Raw genomic sequence first — 22,107 nt, forward strand, 5'->3', positions numbered from 1 at the left:
GGGATTAGATAGAGGGAGAGACAGAGACTGGGACTGGACAGAGGGAGAGACTGGGACTGGACAGGGGTAGAGACTGGGACTGGACAGAGTGAGAGACTAGGACTGGACAGAGGGAGAGACTGGGACTGGACAGGGGGAGATATTGAGACTAGACGGGGACGAGACTGGGACTGAACAGGGGGAGAGACTGGGATTGGACAGAGGGAGAGACAGAGACTGGGATTGTCAGAGTGAGATACTGGGACTGGACGGGGGAGAGATTGAGACTGGACAGGGGTAGAGACTGGGATTGGACCGGGGGAGAGACATAGACTGGGATTGGACAGAGTGAGAGACAGAGACTGGGATTGGACAGAGTGAGATACTGGGACTGGACAAGGGAGAGACTGAGATTGGACAGTGGAGAGACTGGGACCGGACAGGGGGAGAGACTGGGACTGGACAGGGGGAGAGATTGGGATTGGGCAGAGTGAGAGACTGGGACTGGACAGGGGGAGATATTGGGACTAGATGGGGACGAGACTGGGACTGGACAGGGGGAGAGACTGGGATTGGACAGAGGGAGAGACTGGGACTGGACAGGGGTAGAGACTGGAACTGGACAGAGGGAGAGACTGAGACTGGGACTGGACAGGGGGAGATATTGGGACTAGATGGGGACGAGACTGGGACTGGACAGGGGGAGAGACTGAGACTGGGACTGGACAGGGGGAGATATTGGGACTAGATGGGGACGAGACTGGGACTGGACAGGGGGAGAGACTGGGACTGGACAGAGGGAGAGACTGGGACTGGACAGGGGTAGAGACTGGAACTGGACAGAGGGAGAGACTGAGACTGGGACTGGACAGGGGGAGATATTGGGACTAGATGGGGACGAGACTGGGACTGGACAGGGGGAGAGACTGGGATTGGACAGAGGGAGAGACAGCGACTGGGATTGGACAGAGGGAGATACTGGGACTGGACGGGGGAGAGATTGAGACTGGACAGGGGTAGAGACTGGGATTGGACAGAGTGAGATACTGGGACTGGACAGGGGGAGATACTGAGACTGGACAGGGGGAGAGACCAGGACTGGACAGAGGGAGAGACTGAGACTGGGACTGGACAGAGGGTGAGACTGAGACTGGACAGGGGGTGAGACAGAGACTGGACAGGGGGAGAGACTAGGACTGGACAGAGGAAGAGACTGAGACTGGACAAAGGAGAGACTGAGACTGGACAGAGGGAGACACTTGGACTGGACAGAGGGAGAGACAGAGTCTGGGACTGGTCAGAGGGAGAGACTGGGATTAGACAGGGGGAGAGACTGGGACTGGACAGGGGGAGAGATTGGGATTGGGCAGAAGGAGGGACTGAGACTGGACAGAGTGAGAGACTGAGACTGGGACTGGACAGAGGGAGAGACTGAGACTGGACAGAGGGAGAGACTGAGACTGGACAGAGGGAGACACTCGGACTGGACAGAGGGAGAGACTGAGACTTGGACTAGGGAGAGACTGAGACTGGACAGGGGGAGAGACTAGGACTGGACAGAGGGAGACACTCGGACTGGACAGAGGGAGAGACAGAGTCTGGGACCGGTCAGAGGGAGAGACTGGGATTAGACATGGGGAGAGACTGGGACTGGACAGGGGGAGAGACTGAGACTGGACAAGGGAGAGACTGAGACTGGACAGAGGGAGACACTCGGACCGGACAGAGGGAGAGACAGAGTCTGGGACTGGTCAGAGGGAGAGACTGGGATTAGACAGGGGGAGAGACTGGGACTGGACAGGGGGAGAGATTGGGATTGGGCAGAAGGAGGGACTGAGACTGGACAGAGTGAGAGACTGAGACTGGGACTGGACAGAGGGAGAGACTGAGACTGGACAGAGGGAGAGACTGAGACTGGACAGAGGGAGACACTCGGACTGGACAGAGGGAGAGACTGAGACTTGGACTGGACAGAGGGAGAGACTGAGACTGGACAGAGGGAGAGACTGAGATGGGGACTGGACAGAGGGAGAGACTCGGACTGGACAGAGGGAGAGACTGAGACTGGGACTGGACAGAGGGAGAGACAGAGTCTGGGACTGGTCAGAGGGAGAGTCTGGGATTAGACAGAGGGAGAGACTGAGACTGGGACTGGACATGGGGAGAGAATGGGACTGGACAGGGGGAGAGACTGGGATTAGATAGAGGGAGAGACAGAGACTGGGACTGGACAGAGGGAGAGACTGGGACTGGACAGGGGGAGAGACTGGGATTAGATAGAGGGAGAGACAGAGACTGGGACTGGACAGAGGGAGAGACTGGGACTGGACAGGGGTAGAGACTGGGACTGGACAGAGTGAGAGACTAGGACTGGACAGAGGGAGAGACTGGAACTGGACAGGGGGAGAGACTGGGACTGGACAGAGGGAGAGACTGGGACTGGGATTGGACAGAGGGAGAGAGTGGGACTGGTCAGAGGGAGAGACTGAGACTGGATAGGGGGAGATATTGAGACTAGACGGGGACGAGACTGGGTCTGTACAGGGGGAGAGACTGGGATTGGACAGAGGGAGAGACAGAGACTGGGATTGGACAGAGTGAGATACTGGGACTGGACAAGGGAGAGACCGAGATTGGACAGTGGAGAGACTAGGACTGGACAGGGGAGAGACTTGGATTGGACAGGGGGAGAGACTGTGATTGGACAGGGGGAGAGATTGGGATTGGGCAGAAGGAGAGACTGAGACTGGGACTGGACAGAGGGGGAGACTGAGACTGGGACTGGACAGAGGAGGAGACTGAGACAGGGACTGGACAGGGGTAGAGACTGGGACTGGACAGAGTGAGAGACTGGGACTGGACAGGGGGAGAGACTGGGACTGGACAGGGGGAGATATTGAGACTAGACGGGGACGAGACTGGGACTTGACAGAGTGAGAGATTGAGACTGGACAAGGGAGAGACTGAGACTGGACAGGGGGAGAGACTGGGACTGGACAGGGGGAGAGACTGGGACTGGGATTGGACAGAGGGAGAGAGTGGGACTGGTCAGAGGGAGAGACTGAGACTGGACAGGGGAGAGACTGGGACTGGACAGAGGGAGAGATTGGAATTGGATAGAGGGAGAGACTGGAATTGGACAGAGTGAGATACTGGGACTGGACGGGGGTGAGACTGAGACTGGACAGGGGGAGAGACTGGGACTGGACAGGGGGAGAGACTAGGATTGGACAGAGGGAGTGACAGAAACTGGGATTGGACAGAGGGAGAGACAGAGACTGAGACTGGTCAGAGGGAGAGACAGAGACTCAGACTGGACCGAGGGAAAGTCTGGGACTGGACAGAGGGAGAGACTGGGACTGGACAGAGGGAGAGACTGAGACTGGACAGGGGGAGAGATTGGAATTGGACAGAGGGAGAGACTGGAATTGGACAGAGTGAGATACTGGGACTGGACAGGGGGAGAGACTGGGATTGGACAGATGGATAGACTGAGACGGGACAGAGGGAGAGAATGGGACTGGGACTGGACAGAGGGAGAGACTGGGACTGGACAGGGGGAGAGTCAGAGACTGGGACCAGACAGGGGAGAGACTGGGACTGGACAGGGGGAGAGACTGGGATTGGACAGAGGGAGATATTGAGACTGGATGGGGAAGAGACTGGGACTGGACAGGGGGAGAGACTGGGACTGGACAGGGGTAGAGACTGGAATTGGACAGGGGGAGAGAATTGGACTGGTCAGAGTGAGAGACTGGGATTGGACAGAGGGAGATATTGAGACTGGACGGGGAAGAGACTGGGACTTGACAGAGGGAGAGATTGGGACCGGATAGGGGGAGAGACTGGGACTGGACAGAGTGAGAAACTGAGACTGAGACTGGACAGAGGGAGAGACTGAGACTGGACAGGGGGAGAGATTGGGATTGGACAGGGGGAGAGACTGGGATTGGACAGAGGAAGAGACAGAGACTGGGACTAGACAGTGGGAGAGACTGGGACTGGACAGGGGGAGAGGCTGAGACTGGACAGAGGGAGAGGCTGGGACTGGACAGAGGGAGATACTGAGACTGGACAGGGGGAGAGATTGGGATTGGACAGGGGGAGATACTGAGACTGGACAGAGGGAGAGACTGGGAGTGGACAGAGGAAGAGACAGAGACTGGGACTAGACAGTGGGAGAGACTGGGACTGGACAGAGGGAGAGGCTGGGACTGGACAGAGGGAGATACTGAGACTGGACAGAGGGAGAGACTGGGAGTGGACAGAGGGAGCGACTGAGACAGGGAATGGACAGAGGGAGAGACGGACTGGACAGGGGGAAAGACTGGGATTGGACAGGGGGAGAGACTGGGACTGGACAGGGGGAGAGACAGGGATGGGACAGGGGGAGAGACTGGGACTGGACAGAGTGAGAGACTGAGACTGGACAAGGGAGAGAATGGGACTGGGACAGGACAGAGGGAGAGACTGAGACTGGACAGAGTGAGAAACTGAGACTGAGACTGGACAGAGGGAGAGACTGAGACTGGACAGGGGGAGAGAGACTGGGACTGGACAGAGGGAGAGACTGGGACTGGACAAGGGAGAGACTGAGACTGGGACAGGACAGAGGGAGAGACTGAGACTGGACAGAGTGAGAAACTGAGACTGAGACTGGACAGAGTGAGAGACTGAGACTGGACAAGGGAGAGACTGAGACTGGGACAGGACAGAGGGAGAGACTGAGACTGGACAGAGTGAGAAACTGAGACTGAGACTGGACAGAGGGAGAGACTGAGACTGGACAGGGGGAGAGAGACTGGGACTGGACAGAGGGAGAGACTGGGACTGGACAGAGTGAGAGACTGAGAATGGACAAAGGGAGAGACTGAGACTGGGACTGGACAGAGGGAGAGACTGAGACTGGACAGGGGGAGAGATTGGAATTGGACAGAGGGAGAGACTGGAATTGGACAGAGTGAGATACTGGGACTGGACGGGAGTGAGACTGAGACTGAGACTGGACAGGGGCAGAGACTGGGATTGGACAGGGGGAGAGACTGAGACTGGACAGAGGGAGAGAATGGGACTGGGACTGGACAGTGGGAGAGACAGAGACTGGGACTGGACAGAGGGATAGACTGGGACTGGGACTGGACAGGGGCTGAGAGACTGGGACTGGAAAGTGGGAGAGACAGAGACTGTACAGATGGAGATCCTGGGACTGGACAGAGTGAGATCCTGGGACTGGACGGGGGAGAGACTGAGACTGGACAGGAGGAGAGATTGGGACTGGTCAGAGGGAGTGATTGGGACTGGGACTGGACAGAGGGAGAGACTGGGACTGGACAGAGGGAGAGTCTGGGACTGGACGGGGTAGAGACCGGGACTGGACAGAGTGAGAGACTGGGACTGGACAAGGGAGAGACTGAGATTGGACAGTGGGAGAGACTGGGACTGGACAGGGGGAGAGATTTGGATTGGACAAGGGAGAGACTGAGACTGGACAGAGAGAGAGACTGAGACTGGCACTAGACAGAGGGAGAGACTTAGACTGGGACTGGACAGAGGGAGAGACTGGGACTGGACAGGGGGAGAGACTGGGACTGGACAGAGTGAGATACTGGGAGTGGACGTGGGAGAGATTGGGATTGGACAGAGGAAGATACAGAGACTGGGACTGGACACAGGGAGAGACTGGGACTGGGACTGGGCAGAGGGAGAGACTGGGACTGGACAGGGGGAGAGTCTGGGACTGGACAAGGGAGAGACTGAGATTGGACAGTGGGAGAGACTGAGAATGGACAGAGTGAGAGACTGAGACTGGGACTGGACAGAGGGAGAGACTTAGACTGGACAGAGGGAGAGACTGGGACTGGACAGAGTGAGATACTGGGAGTGGACGTGGGAGAGATTGGGATTGGACAGAGGAAGATACAGAGACTGGGACTGGACACAGGGAGAGACTGGGACTGGGACTGGGCAGAGGGAGAGACTGGGACTGGACAGGGGGAGAGTCTGGGACTGTACAGGGGGAGAGTCTGGGACTGGACAGACTGAGAGACTGAGACTGGACAGAGGGAGAGACTGGGACTGGACAGGGGGAGAGTCTGGGACTGTACAGGGGGAAAGTCTGGTACTGGACGGGGGAAAGACTAAGACTGGACAGAGGGAGAGACTGAGACTGGACAGAGTGAGAGACTGAGACTGGGACTGGACAGAGGGAGACACTTGGACTGGACAGAGGGAGAGACAGGGACTGGGACTGGACAGAGGGAGTGATTGGGACTGGGACTGGACAGGGGGAGAGACTGGGGCTGGGATTGGACAGGGGGAGAGATTGGGACTGGTCAGAGGGAGTGATTGGGATTGGGACTGGACAGAGGGAGAGACTGGGACTGGTCAGAGGGAGTGATTGGGATTGGGACTGGACAGAGGGAGAGACTGGGACTGGGATTGGACAGGGGGAGAGATTGGGACTGGTCAGAGGGAGTGATTGGGATTGGGACTGGACAGGGGGAGAGACTGGGGCTGGGATTGGACAGGGGGAGAGATTGGGACTGGTCAGAGGGAGTGATTGGGATTGGGACTGGACAGGGGGAGAGACTGGGGCTGGGATTGGACAGGGGGAGAGATTGGGACTGGTCAGAGGGAGTGATTGGGATTGGGACTGGACAGAGGGAGAGACTGGGACTGGTCAGAGGGAGTGATTGGGATTGGGACTGGACAGGGGGAGAGACTGGGATGGGAGAGGGGGAGTGAGTGGGACTGATACAGCGCTGACCTGCACCTGCGCATAGGGGAGCCAGGGAGTGTAGACAGATCAGGAGGAAACTTCATTTGATGACCGTAAAATTTGTGGAGATAGCTGAGCCATGCATGGAGCACATAGGTCAGAGTGCAAAGGGGAAAGGGCAAAGTATGCGTGGTGTTGGTCAAAGTTATGACAGTGAGTGTACAGAGTGAAGGGAATGGGGAAGCAGTAGGGAGTTGGGGGAGGGACTTGGTATTTTGGAAATCTGATGATGTATTTTTTCTCCTTAATAACTTGACTCCCCTTCCAGAGACTACAGGAACTCCACCTTCAGGAAAATAATATCCAGTCTTTGGCTGACCAAGCTTTTGAGGGGCTGTCATCACTGGCCTTGCTGGACTTGAGCAGTAACCAGCTCCACACACTGCACCAGGCATCAATCCGACCGCTGAAGAGTTTACAGGAACTCCGACTGACCGGTAGGAAGACACCGTTAACATTGAAACATCTTCCTCTGCTGTCGGTGTAAAATAGAAACTCGGTCCATTGGTCAGAATGAAATCAAGACACACATAGCTTTATCCATTGTGGTGGGATTTTATTAACGTCCTCAGTCTCACCCCTCTGAGATGTGACAGATGCTCCCTGCAGATATGCTCAGGTGATTACCAGCCATCATTCGGGTGTTCTTAACCAGAACATAGGGCATCAATAAATGTGTCAAAATCCATAGACATAAAATATAAGAACAGAATTAGCCCATTCGGCCCCTTGAGTCCACTCTGACATTTGATCATGGTTGACCTATCCTCCTTGACCTATCACCTTCATCTCCTCCCCCACTCACCCATTGTACTCTATGCTACTCTCTCCCCATCCCCACCCTCCTCTAGCTTATCTCTCCACGCTTCAGGCTCACTGCCTTTATTCTTGATGAAGGGCTTTTGCCCGAAACGTCGATTTCGCTGCTCGTTGGATGCTGCCTGAACTGCTGTGCTCTTCCAGCACTACTAATCCAGTAACCAATCAGAGATAGATCCTATCTAACTCTGTCTTAAATCCACTCAATGACTTATTCTCCCCAGCCCTCTGCGGCAATGAGTTCCACAGACTCACCACCCTCTGGCTGAAAAATTACTCCTCATCTCAGTTCTAAAGGGTCATCCCTTCCTTCGGAGGCTGTGTCCTCAGGTCCTAGTCTCTCCTACTGGTGGAAACATCTTTTCCACGTCCACCCTATCCAGGCCTCTCAGTATTGTCAAAGGTTCAGTCAGCCTCCCCCCTCATCCTTCTAAACGCCATCAAGTACAGGCCCAGAGTCCTCAACCACTTCATCACAAGCCCTTCATCCCCAGGATCATTTGTGTAAACCTCCTCTGGACTCCTTCCAACATCAGCACATCATTCTTTAGATACAGGATCCAAAACTGCTCACAATATTCCAAACGCGGTCTGACCAGAGCCTTATCCAGCCTCAGCAGTATACCCCTGCTCTTGTATTGTAGCTGTTTTGAAATTAATGCTAATATTGCATTTGCCTCTCTAACTGCCAACTGAACCTGCATGTTAACCTGAAGAGAATCCTAAACTAGGACTCCCAAGTCCCTTTGTGCTTTAGATTTCTGAAGCCTGACCCTGTTTCGAAAACAGTTCATGCCTCTATTCTTCCTAACAAAGTGCATAACCTCACACTTGCCCACATTGTCATCCATCTGCCACTTCCATGCCCACCCTCCCAGCCAATCCTAGTCCTTCTGCAGGTTCCCCACTTCCTCAACACTACCTGCCCCTCCACCTATCTCTATGTTAGCTGCAATCTTCGCCAGAATGCCCCCAGGTGCTCTATCCAGATCATTAATGTAAAATGTGAGATAGTTGTGGTCCCAACACTGACCTTTGTGGAACTTGCTAGTCACCGGCTGCCAGCCTGAAAAAGACCCCTTTATCCCCACTCTTTGCCTTCTGCCAGTCAGCCAATCCTCTATCTGTGCCAGTACCTTGTCCCCAACACCATGGGCTCTTATCTTATTCAGCGACCTCCCGTGCAGCACCTTGTCAAATGCCTTCAGGAGAACTGGAAAGGTAGAAATCAGAAATTAACAATCAAGAAGAGAGCTCAATCCCACCTTCTCCACGGCATTCAGGGATTAGCAATAAACGCGGGCCTAGCCAGTGAGGCTGACATCTTATTAATGGATTTTCAATAATACTGACCAGCAGCAGGAGAGAGGACCAGGCAGACAGTGTTGGAAGGAGAGATTGTATACCTCAGGGAGGTTTGTAGGATACAGGGAGGGGTCACCTGTCTTCAGGGAAGGGCTATCAGATCGCAGTGCAAAGTTCCTAGGTATAGGGAATGGGTTACTTGGATTCAGGGAAGGCTGGCTTGGATAAGGGAGATGTTGCTCCATGGAAAGTTGCCAGGAATGATGAGGGTTTTGCTGCTGGTGCTACTGGTAAAGGGAGGGGTACCAAGAAAACAGGGAGGGGTTGGTGGAGCACAGAGAGGGGTTGATGGTGCACAGGGAGGGGTTGGTGGTGCACAGGGAGGGATTGGTAGAGCACAGGGAGGGGTTGGTTGTCCTCAGCTGCTTTGGGAAACGAGAAATGCAATTGCTTTACCACTTGTGAAGATCTTTTCATCCTCACTCTCCACTGGAGTCGTACCTGAGGACTGGAGAGATGCAAATATAATTCCTCTCTTCAAGAAAGGAAATAGGGAAATCCCCGGCAATTACAGTCCAGTAAGTCTCAGGTCTGTCGTCTGCAAGGTGTTAGAAAGGATTCTGAGGGATAGGATATATGATCATCTGGAAGAGCATGGCTTGATTAAATGCAGTCAACACGACTTTGTGAGGGGCAGGTCATGCCTCACAAACCTTATCGAGTTCTTTGAGGATGTGACTAGAAGTGTTGATAAGGGTCGGGCTGTGGATGTGGTGTATATGATTTCAGCAAGGCATTTGATAAAGTTCCCCATGGTAGGCTCATTCAGAAGGTCAGGAGGAATGGGATACAGGGGAACTTATCTATCTGGATACAGAATTGGCTGGCCAACAGAAGACAGCGAGTGGTAGTAGAAGGGAAGTATTCTGCCTGGAAGTCAGTGGTGAGTGATGTTCCACAGGGCACTGTCCTTGGGCCTCAACTGTTTGTAATTTTTATTAATAACTTGGATGAGGTGCAAAGGGAAGGGTTCGTGGAGCACGGGGAGGGGTTATTGGAGCACGAGGAGGGGTTGGTGGTGCACAGGGAGGGGTTAGTGGAGTTCAGGGAGGGGTTGGTGATGCACAGGGAGGGGTTAGTGGAGCACAGGGATGGGTTGGTGGCACACAGGGAGGGGTTAGTGGAGCACAGGGAGGGGATGTGGAGCACAGGGAGGGGTAGTGGAACACAGGGAGGAGATAGTGGAGAACAGGGAGGGGTTGGTGATGCACAGGGAGGGGTTGTTGGTGCACAGGGAGGGGTTAGTGGAGCACAGGGAGGGGTTGGTGGAGCACAGGGAGGGGTTGATGGAGCACAGGAAGGGTTTGGTGGAGCACAACCCCTCCCTGTGCTCCAACAACCGCTCTGTGTGCTCCCTATGCTTTGCCAACCCCTCCCTGTGCATCACCAACCCCTCCCTGTGCACCACCAACCCCTCCCTGTGCATCACCAACCACTCTGTGTGCTCCCTATGCTTTGCCAACCCCTCCCTGTGCATCACCAACCACTCTGTGTGCTCCCTATGCTTTGCCAACCCCTCCCTGTGCATCACCAACCACTCTGTGTGCTCCCTATGCTTTGCCAACCCCTCCCTGTGCTCCACCAACCACTCTGTGTGCTCCCTATGCTTTGCCAACCCCTCCCTGTGCTCCACCAACCACTCTGTGTGCTCCCTATGCTTTGCCAACCCTTCCCTGTGTTCCACCAACCCGACCCTGTGCTCCACTAAACCCTCCCTGTGCAACAACAAACCCTCCCTGTGCTCCACCAACCCCTCCCTGTGCTCCACCAACCCCTCCCTGTGCTCCACCAACCCCTCCCTGAGCACCACCAACCCCTCCCTGTGCTCCACCAACCCCTCCCTGTGCAGCACCAACCCCTCTCCGTGCTCCACTAACCCCTCCCTGTGCTCCACCAACCCCTCCCTGTGCTCCACCAACCCCTCCCTGTGCTCCCTATGCTACACCAACCCCTCGCTGTGCTCCAACAACCCCTCCCTCTGCACCACTAACCTCTCCCTGTGCACCACTAACCTCTCCCTGTGCTCCACCAACCTTTCCCTGTGCTCCCTGTGCTACACCAACCCCTCCGCGTGTTCCACCAAACCCTCCCTGTGCTCCAGCAAACCCACCCTGTGCTCCACCAACTCCCTCCCTGTGTACCAATAACCCCTCCCTGTGCTCCCTGCACTACACCAACCCCTCCCTGTGCTCCAGCAACCCCACCCTGTGCACCACTAACCCCACCTTCATCACTACCAACCCCACCCTGTACTCCACCAACCCCTCCCTGTGCACCACCTTCCCCTCCATGTGCAACACCAACCCCTCCCTGTGCTCCACCAATCCCTCCCTGTGCTCCACCAATCCCTCCCTGTGCTCCACCAATCCCTCCCTGTGCTCCACCAATCCCTCCCTGTGCTCCACCAACCCCTCCCTGTGCACCACCTTCCCCTCCATGTGCAACACCAACCCCTCCCTGTGCTCCACCAATCCCTCCCTGTGCTCCACCAATCCCTCCCTGTGCTCCACCAATCCCTCCCTGTGCTCCACCAATCCCTCCCTGTGCTCCACCAATCCCTCCCTGTGCTCCACCAATCCCTCCCTGTGCAACACCAACCCTTCTCTGTGCATCACCAACCCTTCTCTGTGCATCACCAACCCCTCCCGGTACTTCACCAACCCAGAGGGGTTAGTGGAGCACAGGGAGGCGTTGGTGATATACAGGGAGGGGTCAGTGGAGCACAGGGAGGGTTGGTGGATCACAGGGAGGGTTTTGTGGATCACAGGGAGGGGTTGGTGGAGCACAGGGAGGGGTTGGTGGAGCACAGGGAGGGGTTGGTGGAGCACAGGGAGGGGTTGGTGGAGCACAGGGAGGGGTTGGTGGAGCACAGGGAGGGGTTGGTGGTGCACAGGGAGGGGTTGGTGGTGCATGGTGAGGGGATAAGGAGCACAGGGAGGGTTTTGTGGAGCACAGAAAGGGCTTATTGGGGCACAGGGAGGGGTTAGTGGAGCACAGGGAGGGGTTAGTGGAGCACAGTGAGGCGTTGGTGCGGCACAGGGAGGCGTTGGTGGTGCACAGGGAGGGGTTATGGAGCATAGGGAGGGGTTGGTGGAGCACAGGACCGGGTTGGTGGAGCACAGGGAGGGGTTGGTGGAGCACAGGGAGGGGTTGGTGGAGTACAGGGAGGGGTTGTTGGTGCACAGGGAGGGGTTGGTGGTGCACAGGGTGGGGTTGGTGGAGCACAGGGAGGGGTTGGTGGAGCACAGGGAGGGGTTGGTGCTGCACAGGGAGGGGTTGGTGGAGCACAGGGAGGGGTTGGTGGAGCACAGGGAGGGGTTGGTGGAGCACAGGGAGGGGTTGGTGGAGCACAGGGAGGGGTTGGTGGAGCACAGGGAGGGGTTGGTGCTGCACAGGGAGGGGCTGGTGGAGCACAGGGAGGCGATGGTGGTGCACAGTGAGGGGTATTGGAGCACAGGGAGGGCTTAGTGGAGCACAGGGAGGAGTTGGTGGAGCATAGTGAGGGGTTGGTGGAGCATGGGGAGGGGTTGATGGAGCACAGGGAGGGGTTGGTGGAGCACAGGGAGGGGTTAGTGCTGCACAGGGAGGGGTTGGTGCTGCACAGGGAGGGGTTGGTGGAGCACAGGGAGGGGTTGGTGGTGCACAGGGAGGGGTTGGTGCTGCACAGGGAGGGGTTGGTGCTGCACAGGGAGGGGTTGGTGGAGCACAGGGAGGGGTTGGTGGAGCACACGGAGGGGTTGGTGGAGCACAGGGAGGGGTTGGTGGTGCACAGGGAGGGGTTGGTGCTGCACAGGGAGGGGTTGATGAAGCACAGGGAGGGGTTGGTGGAGCACAGGGAGGGGTTGGTGGAGCACACGGAGGGGTTGGTGGAGCACAGGGAGGGGTTGGTGCTGCACAGGGAGGGGTTGGTGGAGCACAGGGAGGGGTTGGTGGAGCACAGGGAGGGGTTGGTGGAGCACACGGAGGGGTTGGTGGAGCACAGGGAGGGGTTGGTGGAGCACAGGGAGGGGTTGGTGCTGCACGGGGAGAGGTTGGTGGAGCACACGGAGGGGTTGGTGGAGCACAGGGAGGGGTTGGTGCTGCACAAGGAGGGGTTGGTGGAGCACAGGGAGGGGTTGGTGCTGCACGGGGAGAGGTTGGTGCTGCACAGGGAGGGGTTGATGGAGCACAGGGAGAGTTTGCAGGTGTAGAGGGATGGGTTGGTAGGCCACTGGCAATTATCCTGATAATGGGTGCAATTGCTAGGCTACAGCTTACAGTGCAGCTATTGGGATACAGGGTGGTGTTGCTAGAATTTGGAGAGGGACAGCTGGGGAGTCAGAAGGGTTTATGGAAATGATTGAGGGGTTGCTGGGATACAGGGAGGGGTTGCTCTGATCCAGGGCAGGATTGTTGGGACACCGATCATGGTTTTTAGGTATCAGGACCTGGTTTGCAGGGACCAGAGTGAGGTTGCTAGGATACAGGCAGGGGTTGCTAGGATTCAGGGAGAGATTGCTAGGCAGTAGTGCAGTTTATTGGGATACCCATGGTGGTTGCTAGGGTGAAAGGATTTGGTTGCTAGGGCCCATGGTGGGACTGCTGGGTTACTGGTGATGGTTGCTCGGGTTTAAGGATTTTGGGCACTTCGTGAGTTTCTCAGTTGGTCTGCTGTGGATGTTTGACAGACGCTTGGAGGTCTGAGTAATGCACCAACTTGAATTGTAGACACAGCTTCATCAGAGTAATCCCGGGGCTAAGGAGGTTAAACTGCTGGGGAGCAGACTGGGTGGATAAGGTGGATGGACAAGCTAACTGATGTAGGTGAGGAGGAATGATGCAGAGTTTGCCTGATGATTATTTTTCTCTCTCTCTGTGTCTGTCTCCCTGTTTCTCGCTGTCTATCTCTCTCTCTCTCTCTATCTCCTTCTCTCTCTGTCCCCCTGTATCTTCCCCTTCTCCCTCTCTGTCTCTCTGTCTTACTCTGTCTCACTCATTGCCTCTCTCTCCCTCTCTCTCTGTCTCTGTCTCTCCCTTTCTCTCTATCTCTCTGTCTCTCTCTGTCTCTCCATTTCTCTGTCTCTCCTTCTCCCTCCCACTGTCGGTGTCTCTATCTCTCTCTGTCTCTCTCTCCACATCTCTCTCTCTCTTCTCCCTTCCTCGCTCCCTCCCTCTGTCTCTCTCTCCCTCTCTCTCCCTCTCTCTGTCTCTCTCTCCCTCTCTCTGTCTCTTTCACCTTCTGTCGCTCTCTCTCCCTCCCTCTGGCTGTCTCTCTCCCTCCCTCGGTCTCTCCCTCCTTCTGTCTCTCTCACTTTCCCTCCGTCTTTCTGTCTGTCCCTCAATCTCTCTCCTTGCCTGTCTCCCTTCTTCTCTCTCCCTCCTCTCTCTCCCTCCTTCTCTCTCCCCCTCCTTCTCTCTCCCCCTCCTTCTCTCTCCCTCCCTTTCTCCCTCCCTCCTCTTTCTATCTCTCTCCCTCCCTCCGTCTGGCTGTAGGGAACCAGTGGAGATGTGACTGTGCGCTACACTGGCTGCGGGCCTGGACGATTGGGGAAGGTCAGCGGCGGTTGCTGCTGGGTAAGAAGATGGTGTGTGCTGAGCCCCCTCGCTTGGCCGGACAAAGTCTGCTGCAGGTCCCGGGGAACAGCCTGGTCTGCATCCCGCCAGCCGTGAGGCTGGACCGCAGCCAGGGACTGGTGAGCCGCTGGGGGGACGAGCTGAGGGTGAGCTGCCAGGCCACCGGTTACCCTCCACCGGCGGTGAGCTGGAGGAAGGTGAGCAAGGCTGGGCCTGGGCCTTCAGGCCTACTCTCCGGAGGAGGGACACTGACTCTCCGCAATGTGACAGCCTGGCACGCCGGGATCTATGAGTGCGAGGCCCACAACCCAGGCGGGAAGGCCTCTGCCACCTTCGAGCTGCGGGTGAACCTGTCGTCAGGCCCAGGCCTGGGCCTCAGGAGCCGGGAGCCACCCTCACTGGGCCTTTCTCCCTACCAGAGGGCGGGGTCTGGCAGTATGGAGTTCACCACCTTGGGCCCTGGCACCCAGGCCAGCATCGCGGCTGGCATCTCCCTGCTGACTCTGGTCGCCCTCCTGCTGCTGGCGGCCATGATCTGTCAGAGGAGAGTGAGCGAGCCGGGCCAGAGTGGGGAGGAGGGCGGCCTCTACCTCAACGATTACTCGGATGGTCCGACCACCTTCGCTCAGCTGGAGGAGTACCGCGATGAAGCAGGCCGGGAAATGCTGGTCCTCGACCGGAACAAGACAGACTTCTGCACCTACAAGGACACGGCTGCCCAGCCAGACCAGCAGCTCCACATGTTGGGGCCTCTCCACCAGGTCCAGACTCAAGCCCAGGCCCAGACCCAGGTCCAGGCCCAAGCCCAGGCTCAGTTCCAAAGAGGCCCCGGGGAGTTGTTTGAGAACCTCAGCAGTGGGGCCTTCAAGCGGGAGATCGAGTACGAGATCCATTGCTGAGAGACAGAAAGGGGGATAGAGAGAAAGAGAGAGAGGGGGAGAGAGAGACGGAGGAAGTGAGTTTGGTGCTGGGATGGAACATTATGGATCAATTCCCTGTTTGCTCCTTCCTGATTGGAATAAAGGCGAAATATTGCAGACATTGGAAATCTACAACAAACGCTGAAGTTGCTGCAGGAACTCAGCCGATCTGGCAGCTTGTGTGGAGTTAACGTTTCGATGTGACTCTGAGTGTACCGAGGATTCAGGCAGACAATACCCCACCCTCCCTGGTGCTGTACTGAGGGGGCAAGTGCTGTACTGTCACAGATACTGTATTTCGGATGTGACACTGGAACGTGTGGGATGTAAAAGATGCCCCAGGGCACCATTCCATTGGATGTAGGAGCAGCAGTAGGCCATTCAGTCCATCTCGTCCACTCCGCCATTCAATGAGATCGTGGCTGATCTGATAATCCTCAACTCCACTCTCCTGTCATTTCCCCGGTATTTGATTCCCTAACTGATTAAAAATCTGTCTCAGCCTTGAATATAATTAATAACCCAGCCTCGACAGTCCACTATGGTAAAGAGTTCCACAGATAATGGCAGGGAAACCCCCTTTCCCAGGGGCCCCGGTCTATAGTTAGACCCCAATCAATATCTTGAAGCCAGAGTGTTTTTGGGAGCTTGCTGTGCACAAATTGGCTGACGTGGTACATCAGTGACAACATTTCTGAGGTACTCATTTGGCTCTGAAAAGCATCATGGTGGCGATAGGGGCTATGTGGATGCAGGTCTTTTGTTGTTGTGTTGGGGGAAGTGTCAGTCATCCCATCATCACATTCCCCAAAGCACTCAAGTCACCTGCAGCTGGACGCAGAGAGTCTCTGAGGGAGACAGAGAGAGGGAATGAGAAAAGGGGAAAGTAGCAGTCTGATTGAGGAGAGAAACGCAAGAGGTAACAGGTGAGATGATGAAAGAGAAAGAGTGTTCAAGATAATACAGGAGGTAGAAAAGCTGAGAAGCAGAGGTGAAAATGTGGGAATAATGTGGAAAGTGTAAGACACAACCAGGGAGCTAGAGGAGATTGTGATAGTAAAAGAGAGCGAGAGAATAAATCATAGAATCCCTAAGTGTGGAAGCAAGTCAAGTCAGCCCACTGAGTCACATCTACCCCCTGAAGAGTATCCCACCCAGACTCTTCCCCTATCCTTATCACTCTCATGGCTAATCTACCCACCCTGCATAGCCCTGGACACTCTGGGCAACTTAGCATGGCTAATCCACCCTAACCTGCACATCTTTGGACCGTGGGAGCATCCAGAGGAAACCTGCACAGACGCGGGGAGGATGTGCAAGCTTCATACTGTTGCCCAAGGCTGGAATCGAACCCAGGTCCCTGGTGCTGTGAGGCAGCAGTGCTAACCACTGAGCCATTGTGCCACCCCTTGAGTGACTATATTCCTGTGTGTGTAAAGACATCTGGTTTATAGTGCACTCAGTTCATACTTCAGGGAAAGATTTCTGTGGAGAATCTGGCAAATATTCCCTATCTCCTGGGACACAAGCCTGGGACAGACTGAAGCAGGGGAGATACAAGAAAATGAAGCTCTTAAATTCAAGTAGAGCCTATCAGGCTGGTGAAGTCAGAAATTGATCAAATGAGGTAAAATAGGGTGCAGGATTTAATTCTTTGAGGAGGTAAGAAGTTAGACAAAGGAGAGGCAGTGGATGTTTCTATAATCATAGAATACCTACAGTGTGGAAACAGGCCATTTGGCCCAACAAGACCTCACCACCCCTCACTCAGACCCATTCCCCTACACTATTACATTTACCCCTAACTAATGCACCTCACTTTCACAGCCCTGAACATTATGGGTAATTTAGCGTGGCCAATCCACCTAATTGCACACCTTTGGACTGTGGGAGGAAACAGGAGCACCCAGAAAACACGGGGAGAATGTACAAATTCCACACAGACTGTCACCCAAGGCTGGAATTGAACCCGGATTCCTAGTGCTGGGAGGCACCACTCTGCCATCAATCATTCCGTGTTGTCGATCAGCTGCCGTGACCGATTTGGATTTCCAGAAGGCCTTTGACAAGGTGCCACACAGGAGGCTGCTAAATGAGAAGAGCCTATGGTGTTGGGGGCAAGGTACTGGCACGGATAGAGGATTGGCAGGCTGGCAGAAGGGATAAAGGGGTCTTTTTCAGGATGGCAGTCGGTCACTAATGGAGTTCTGCTGGGATCAGTGTTGGGACCACAACTTTTCATGTTATACATTAACGATCTGGATGAAGGAGCATTGTTGCTAAAGTTGTCAAGGATGGGTGGAGGGATGTGTAGTGTTGAGGAAGTTGAGGTTGCTGCTGAAGGACAGAAATAAACATGTTTATGGTACAGGGTCCTCGAAATTAATTTAAATTATGCCAGGCAAAACCCTGATTGGTTTGACCAATTTAAAGGCCTCCAAGATTTAAGGAGGGGAAACATATTTGATCACATTCTCATGAACTGAGTGCAGGAGTGTATGCCAGGAGCGGCACCAGGTATCCCTGAAGATGAGGTGTGAACCTGCCAAACAGCAGAAGCAGCAAGTGATAGACAGAGCTAATCGATTCTACAACCAACCGATCGGATCTAAGCTCTGGAGTCCTGCCACATCCAGTCGTGAATGGTGGTGGGCAATTAAACAACTCATCGGAGGAGGAGACCTCACACATATCCACAATGTAGGAACAATTTACTGCAGTTGCTGGAATCTGTACTGAAAACAAATAATGCTGGAAATCACTGCAGATCAGGCAGTATCCATGATGAAGAGTCACCTAGACTTGAAGTGTTTGCTTGCTCTGTCTCCATGGATGCTGCCTGGCCAGCTGTGATTTCCAGCTCTTTTTGTTTTTCCCAGCATCAATGATGGAAGAGCCCAGCACATCAGAGTGAAAGCTTCAGTCAGAAGTGCTGAGTGGATGGTCCATCTCGGCCTCCTCCAGTGGTCCCCAGATCCCAGTCTTCAGCCAATTCCATTCACCCCACGTGATATCAAGGAATGGTTGGAGACACTGGATACTGCAAAGGCTATGGGCCCTGAAAACATTCCGGCAAGAGTACTGAAGACTTGTTCTCCAGAATGTACCGCTCCCCTAGCCAAGCTTTTTCAGTTACAACGCTGGCATCTACTCACCAATGTGGAAAATTGGTCGGGTATATCCTGTACGTAAAAAAGCAGGACAAATCCAACCCAGACAATGATCACCCCATCAGTCTACTCTCAGTCACCAGTAAAGTGATGGAAGGTGTCCATCAACAGTGCTATCAAGCAGCACTTGCTCAGCAATGACCTGTTCAGTGACGCCCAAGTTGGGTTCTGCCAGGGCCACTTAGCTCCTGACCTCATTACAGCCTTGGGTCAAACATGGACAAAAGAGCTGAATTCTAGAGGTGAGGTGAGAGTGAGAGCTCTTGACATCGAGGCTGCATTTAACCAAGGTGCCCAAGGTATCAAGGTGCCCTGTTCAAATGCAACAAGGTCTGGATAACCTCCAGGCTTGGGCTGTCAAGTGGCAACTAACATTGGCACCACAGAAATGCCAGGCAGTGACATTCCTTAAAAAGAGACCATCCAACCATAGACCCTTGACATTCAATACTGTTACCATCTTTAGATTCCCCCACCCACTGCAACTCCCAGGTCATTTCCTCTGCCCTGAAGCTCTTCAACCATGTCTTCTTTTCCACCTATCCACTCCACCCTCCTCCCCGACCTATCACCTTCATCCCCTCCCCCACTCACCTATTGTACTCTATGCTACTTTCTCTCCACCCCCACCCTCCTCTCATTTATCTCTCCACCCTTCAGGCTCTCTGCCTGAATTCCTGATGAAGGGCTTTTGCCCGAAACGTCGATTTTACTGCTCCTCAGATGCTGCCTGAACTGCTGTGCTTTTCCAGCACCTCCAATCCGGAATCTGGTTTCCAGCATCTGCAGTCATTGTTTTTACCATTATTGGAACATAGGAGTAGGCCATTCAGCCCCTCAAGCTTGTTCCACCATTGAATAGGATCATGGCCTAACTACATTTACCTGGCCCATATCCCATCATTCACCTGCACATCCACCAATATCATTTATTGTATCCATTGCTCCCGATGTGGTCTCCTCTACATTGGGGAGACTGGACGCGTCCTTGCAGAGCACTTTAGGGAACATCTCTGGGTCACCCGCACCAATCAACCACACCGCCCCGTGGCCCAACATTTTAACTCCCCCTCCCACTCTGCCGAGGACATGGAGGTCCTGGGCCTCCTCCACCGCTGCTCCCTCACCACCAGACGCCTGGAGGAAGAACGCCTCATCGTCTGCTTTGGAAACTTCAACCCAGGGCATCAATGTGGACTTCAACAGTTTCCTCATTTCCCATCCCCCCACCTCACCCCAGTTCCAACCTTCCAGCTCAGCAGTGTCCTCATGACCTGTCCTACCTGCCAATCTCCCTTCCCACCTATCCACTCCACCCTCCCCTCTGACCAATCACCTCCATCCCCACCCCCATTCACCTATTGTACTCTTTGCTACCTTCACCCACCCTCCTCTCTGACCTATCACCTCTATCCCCACCCCCATTCACCTCTTTGCTACCTTCTCCCCAGACCCACCCTCCCCATTTATCTTTCCTCCCTGGAGGCTTCCTGCCTCCATTCCTGATGAAGGACTTTTGCCCGAAACATCGATTTTCCTGCTCCTCAGATGCTGCCTGACCTGCTGTGCTTTTCCAGCACCAGTCTGATCTCAACCCATATCCCATCATACCTTTGCTTAATAAATGGTTTATCTATCTCATTAAAAGTCTTAACTGATCCAGCATCCATGTTCATCTGTGGAAGAGAGGTATAGCTGCTTAGACCAGGACTAGGGAGTACACAGATTTGTGGTTTTGGGTAAAGGGTAAATGGAGGAATCGTTTTTTCCATACAGTAAGTACGCGTGATCTGGAACCCACTTCCTACAAAGAGACTGAGTGTGAGGAAAATCTCAAAAGAAAATCAGATGGGTATTTGCAACCAATGTGCTGCCAGCGGGTTGGGAAACAGGATGATTTCTCAACAGAGACTTGAGGAACCAACTGCTTTGATATTGTTAATGACACAGTGATAGTCTGAGGAACCGAGGGTCTACAGAAGACTGAATGGGATGGGAGAGGTTTCAGGAGAACTGGGTGATAGCACATCAAGATTGCTGACTCCTACAGCAATTTAAAAAAGGCAGCCCTGGAGAAAGTCAGCAGTGTCTGGCAGCATCTGTGGAGACTTTTGAAGAGTTGTTGCTTTGAGTCCGGCATTTATTTCCGATCTCCAGGGTCTACAGTGTTGAATTCCATGGAATCTGATCCAGGAGGCCTGCCAAAGTGTAACGCCAAGGCAAGGCCACATGGAGAGTCGAACTCCATCACATCATCATCCCGAAGGTTAAACGTTTCAACCAATGAAATGGTTAGCTGGCTCTAACTCAAAGGTGTGGTAACATGTATCTGAAAGGCATTCCCATTGAACAAACTACAGTGGGTTAACACTGGGGTAATGTCTGCATTACTTCCTTTGGTAATAAAATGGTGGATTTTTTTTCCGTTGTACTTTACTCCCAGAGACTAACAATGTTCCAGTGACAGTCCAACAGGGAACACTGGAGCAAGTTCTTTACAAAGAGTAAGTGAGGAGCTTGCAGCCACAGGGAACGGTTGAACTGAATTGCATGGAGATACATAAGAGAAAGCTGGATAAATACATGAATGAGTTGGATGATCAGCTATGATTGTGTTGAATGGTGGAACAGGCTCAAGGGGCTGAATGGCCTGCTCCTGCTGCTACCTTCTATGTTATATCCTGCCACTGCTGAAGTTGTATCTGGATTGGAGACTAATATCTGTATGGGTGGGGTAGCACTCTGCTACACCAGATGTGACACAAAGTCTTGGTTATGACAATGTCCAAATGGAAATAAACTGCAGCTAGATCTTGGAAGGTTTCCCAGTGTTAGGACTGGGATTGTTCTCTCTGGCAGCTTGTTCAGTCGCTAGATTGAAAGATTGGGAAGAAAGATAGTTGATAAGCTACCTTGGAAATAAATGGTCTGTGTGGTTTTTAGGATGACCACCTCATAGATTGACAGCTACTTTCAATTCCTCCCAGTTCAAGTGAGGGAGAAGGAGGAAAAGGCAGCACAGTGGCTCACTGGTTAGCACTACTGCCTCCCCAGGGCAAGGGACCCACTTCGATTCCAGCCTCGGGCAACTATCTGTGTGGGCTTTGTGCATTCTCCCTGTGTCTGTGTGGTTTCCTCCCACAGTCCAAAGATGTGCAGGTTAGGGGGATTGGCCATGCTAATTTACCCATCATGCTCAGGGATGTCAAGGTTAGGTGGGTTAGCCATGGGGAGCACGGGATCCCAGGGATAGGGTGGGTCTGAGTAGGATGCTCTTCAGAGGGTTGATGTGGCCTCGATGGGCCGAATGGTCTGCTTCCACACAGTAGGGATTCTATTCAATGAAAGGGTATGCTTGCAGAGTGACATGAAGCAAGAAAGGTCAGAAGAGACCTCTATGGAACACTAACACATGTCGGCACAGTCCTGATGGGCCAAATAGCCATTGACTTTGAGAGAGGTGAAGGGATGTGTTCACCTTGCAGGTTAGACATGTTTTAGCAGGGAGGGAAATGGCTGACAA

General features: G+C 54.1%; 1 protein-coding gene across 2 annotated transcripts in view; it reads left to right on the plus strand.

Moving 5' to 3' along the window:
• The window catches only part of lrrc24 (leucine rich repeat containing 24), a 134,432-nt gene extending 113,428 nt beyond the window's left edge, over positions 1-21,004 (plus strand). For both annotated transcript variants that reach the window (XM_072576411.1, XM_072576410.1), the window contains 2 exons: positions 7,026-7,194; positions 14,414-21,004. In XM_072576411.1, coding sequence (XP_072432512.1) covers positions 7,026-7,194; positions 14,414-15,393 — 1,149 coding nt within the window. In that variant the 3' untranslated portion in view covers positions 15,394-21,004. The remainder of the gene's footprint in view (positions 1-7,025; positions 7,195-14,413) is intronic.
• The last annotated feature ends 1,103 nt before the right edge of the window (positions 21,005-22,107 follow it).

Source organism: Chiloscyllium punctatum, chromosome 8 (genome assembly GCF_047496795.1).
Source record: "Chiloscyllium punctatum isolate Juve2018m chromosome 8, sChiPun1.3, whole genome shotgun sequence".
Taxonomy (NCBI): domain Eukaryota; kingdom Metazoa; phylum Chordata; class Chondrichthyes; order Orectolobiformes; family Hemiscylliidae; genus Chiloscyllium; species Chiloscyllium punctatum.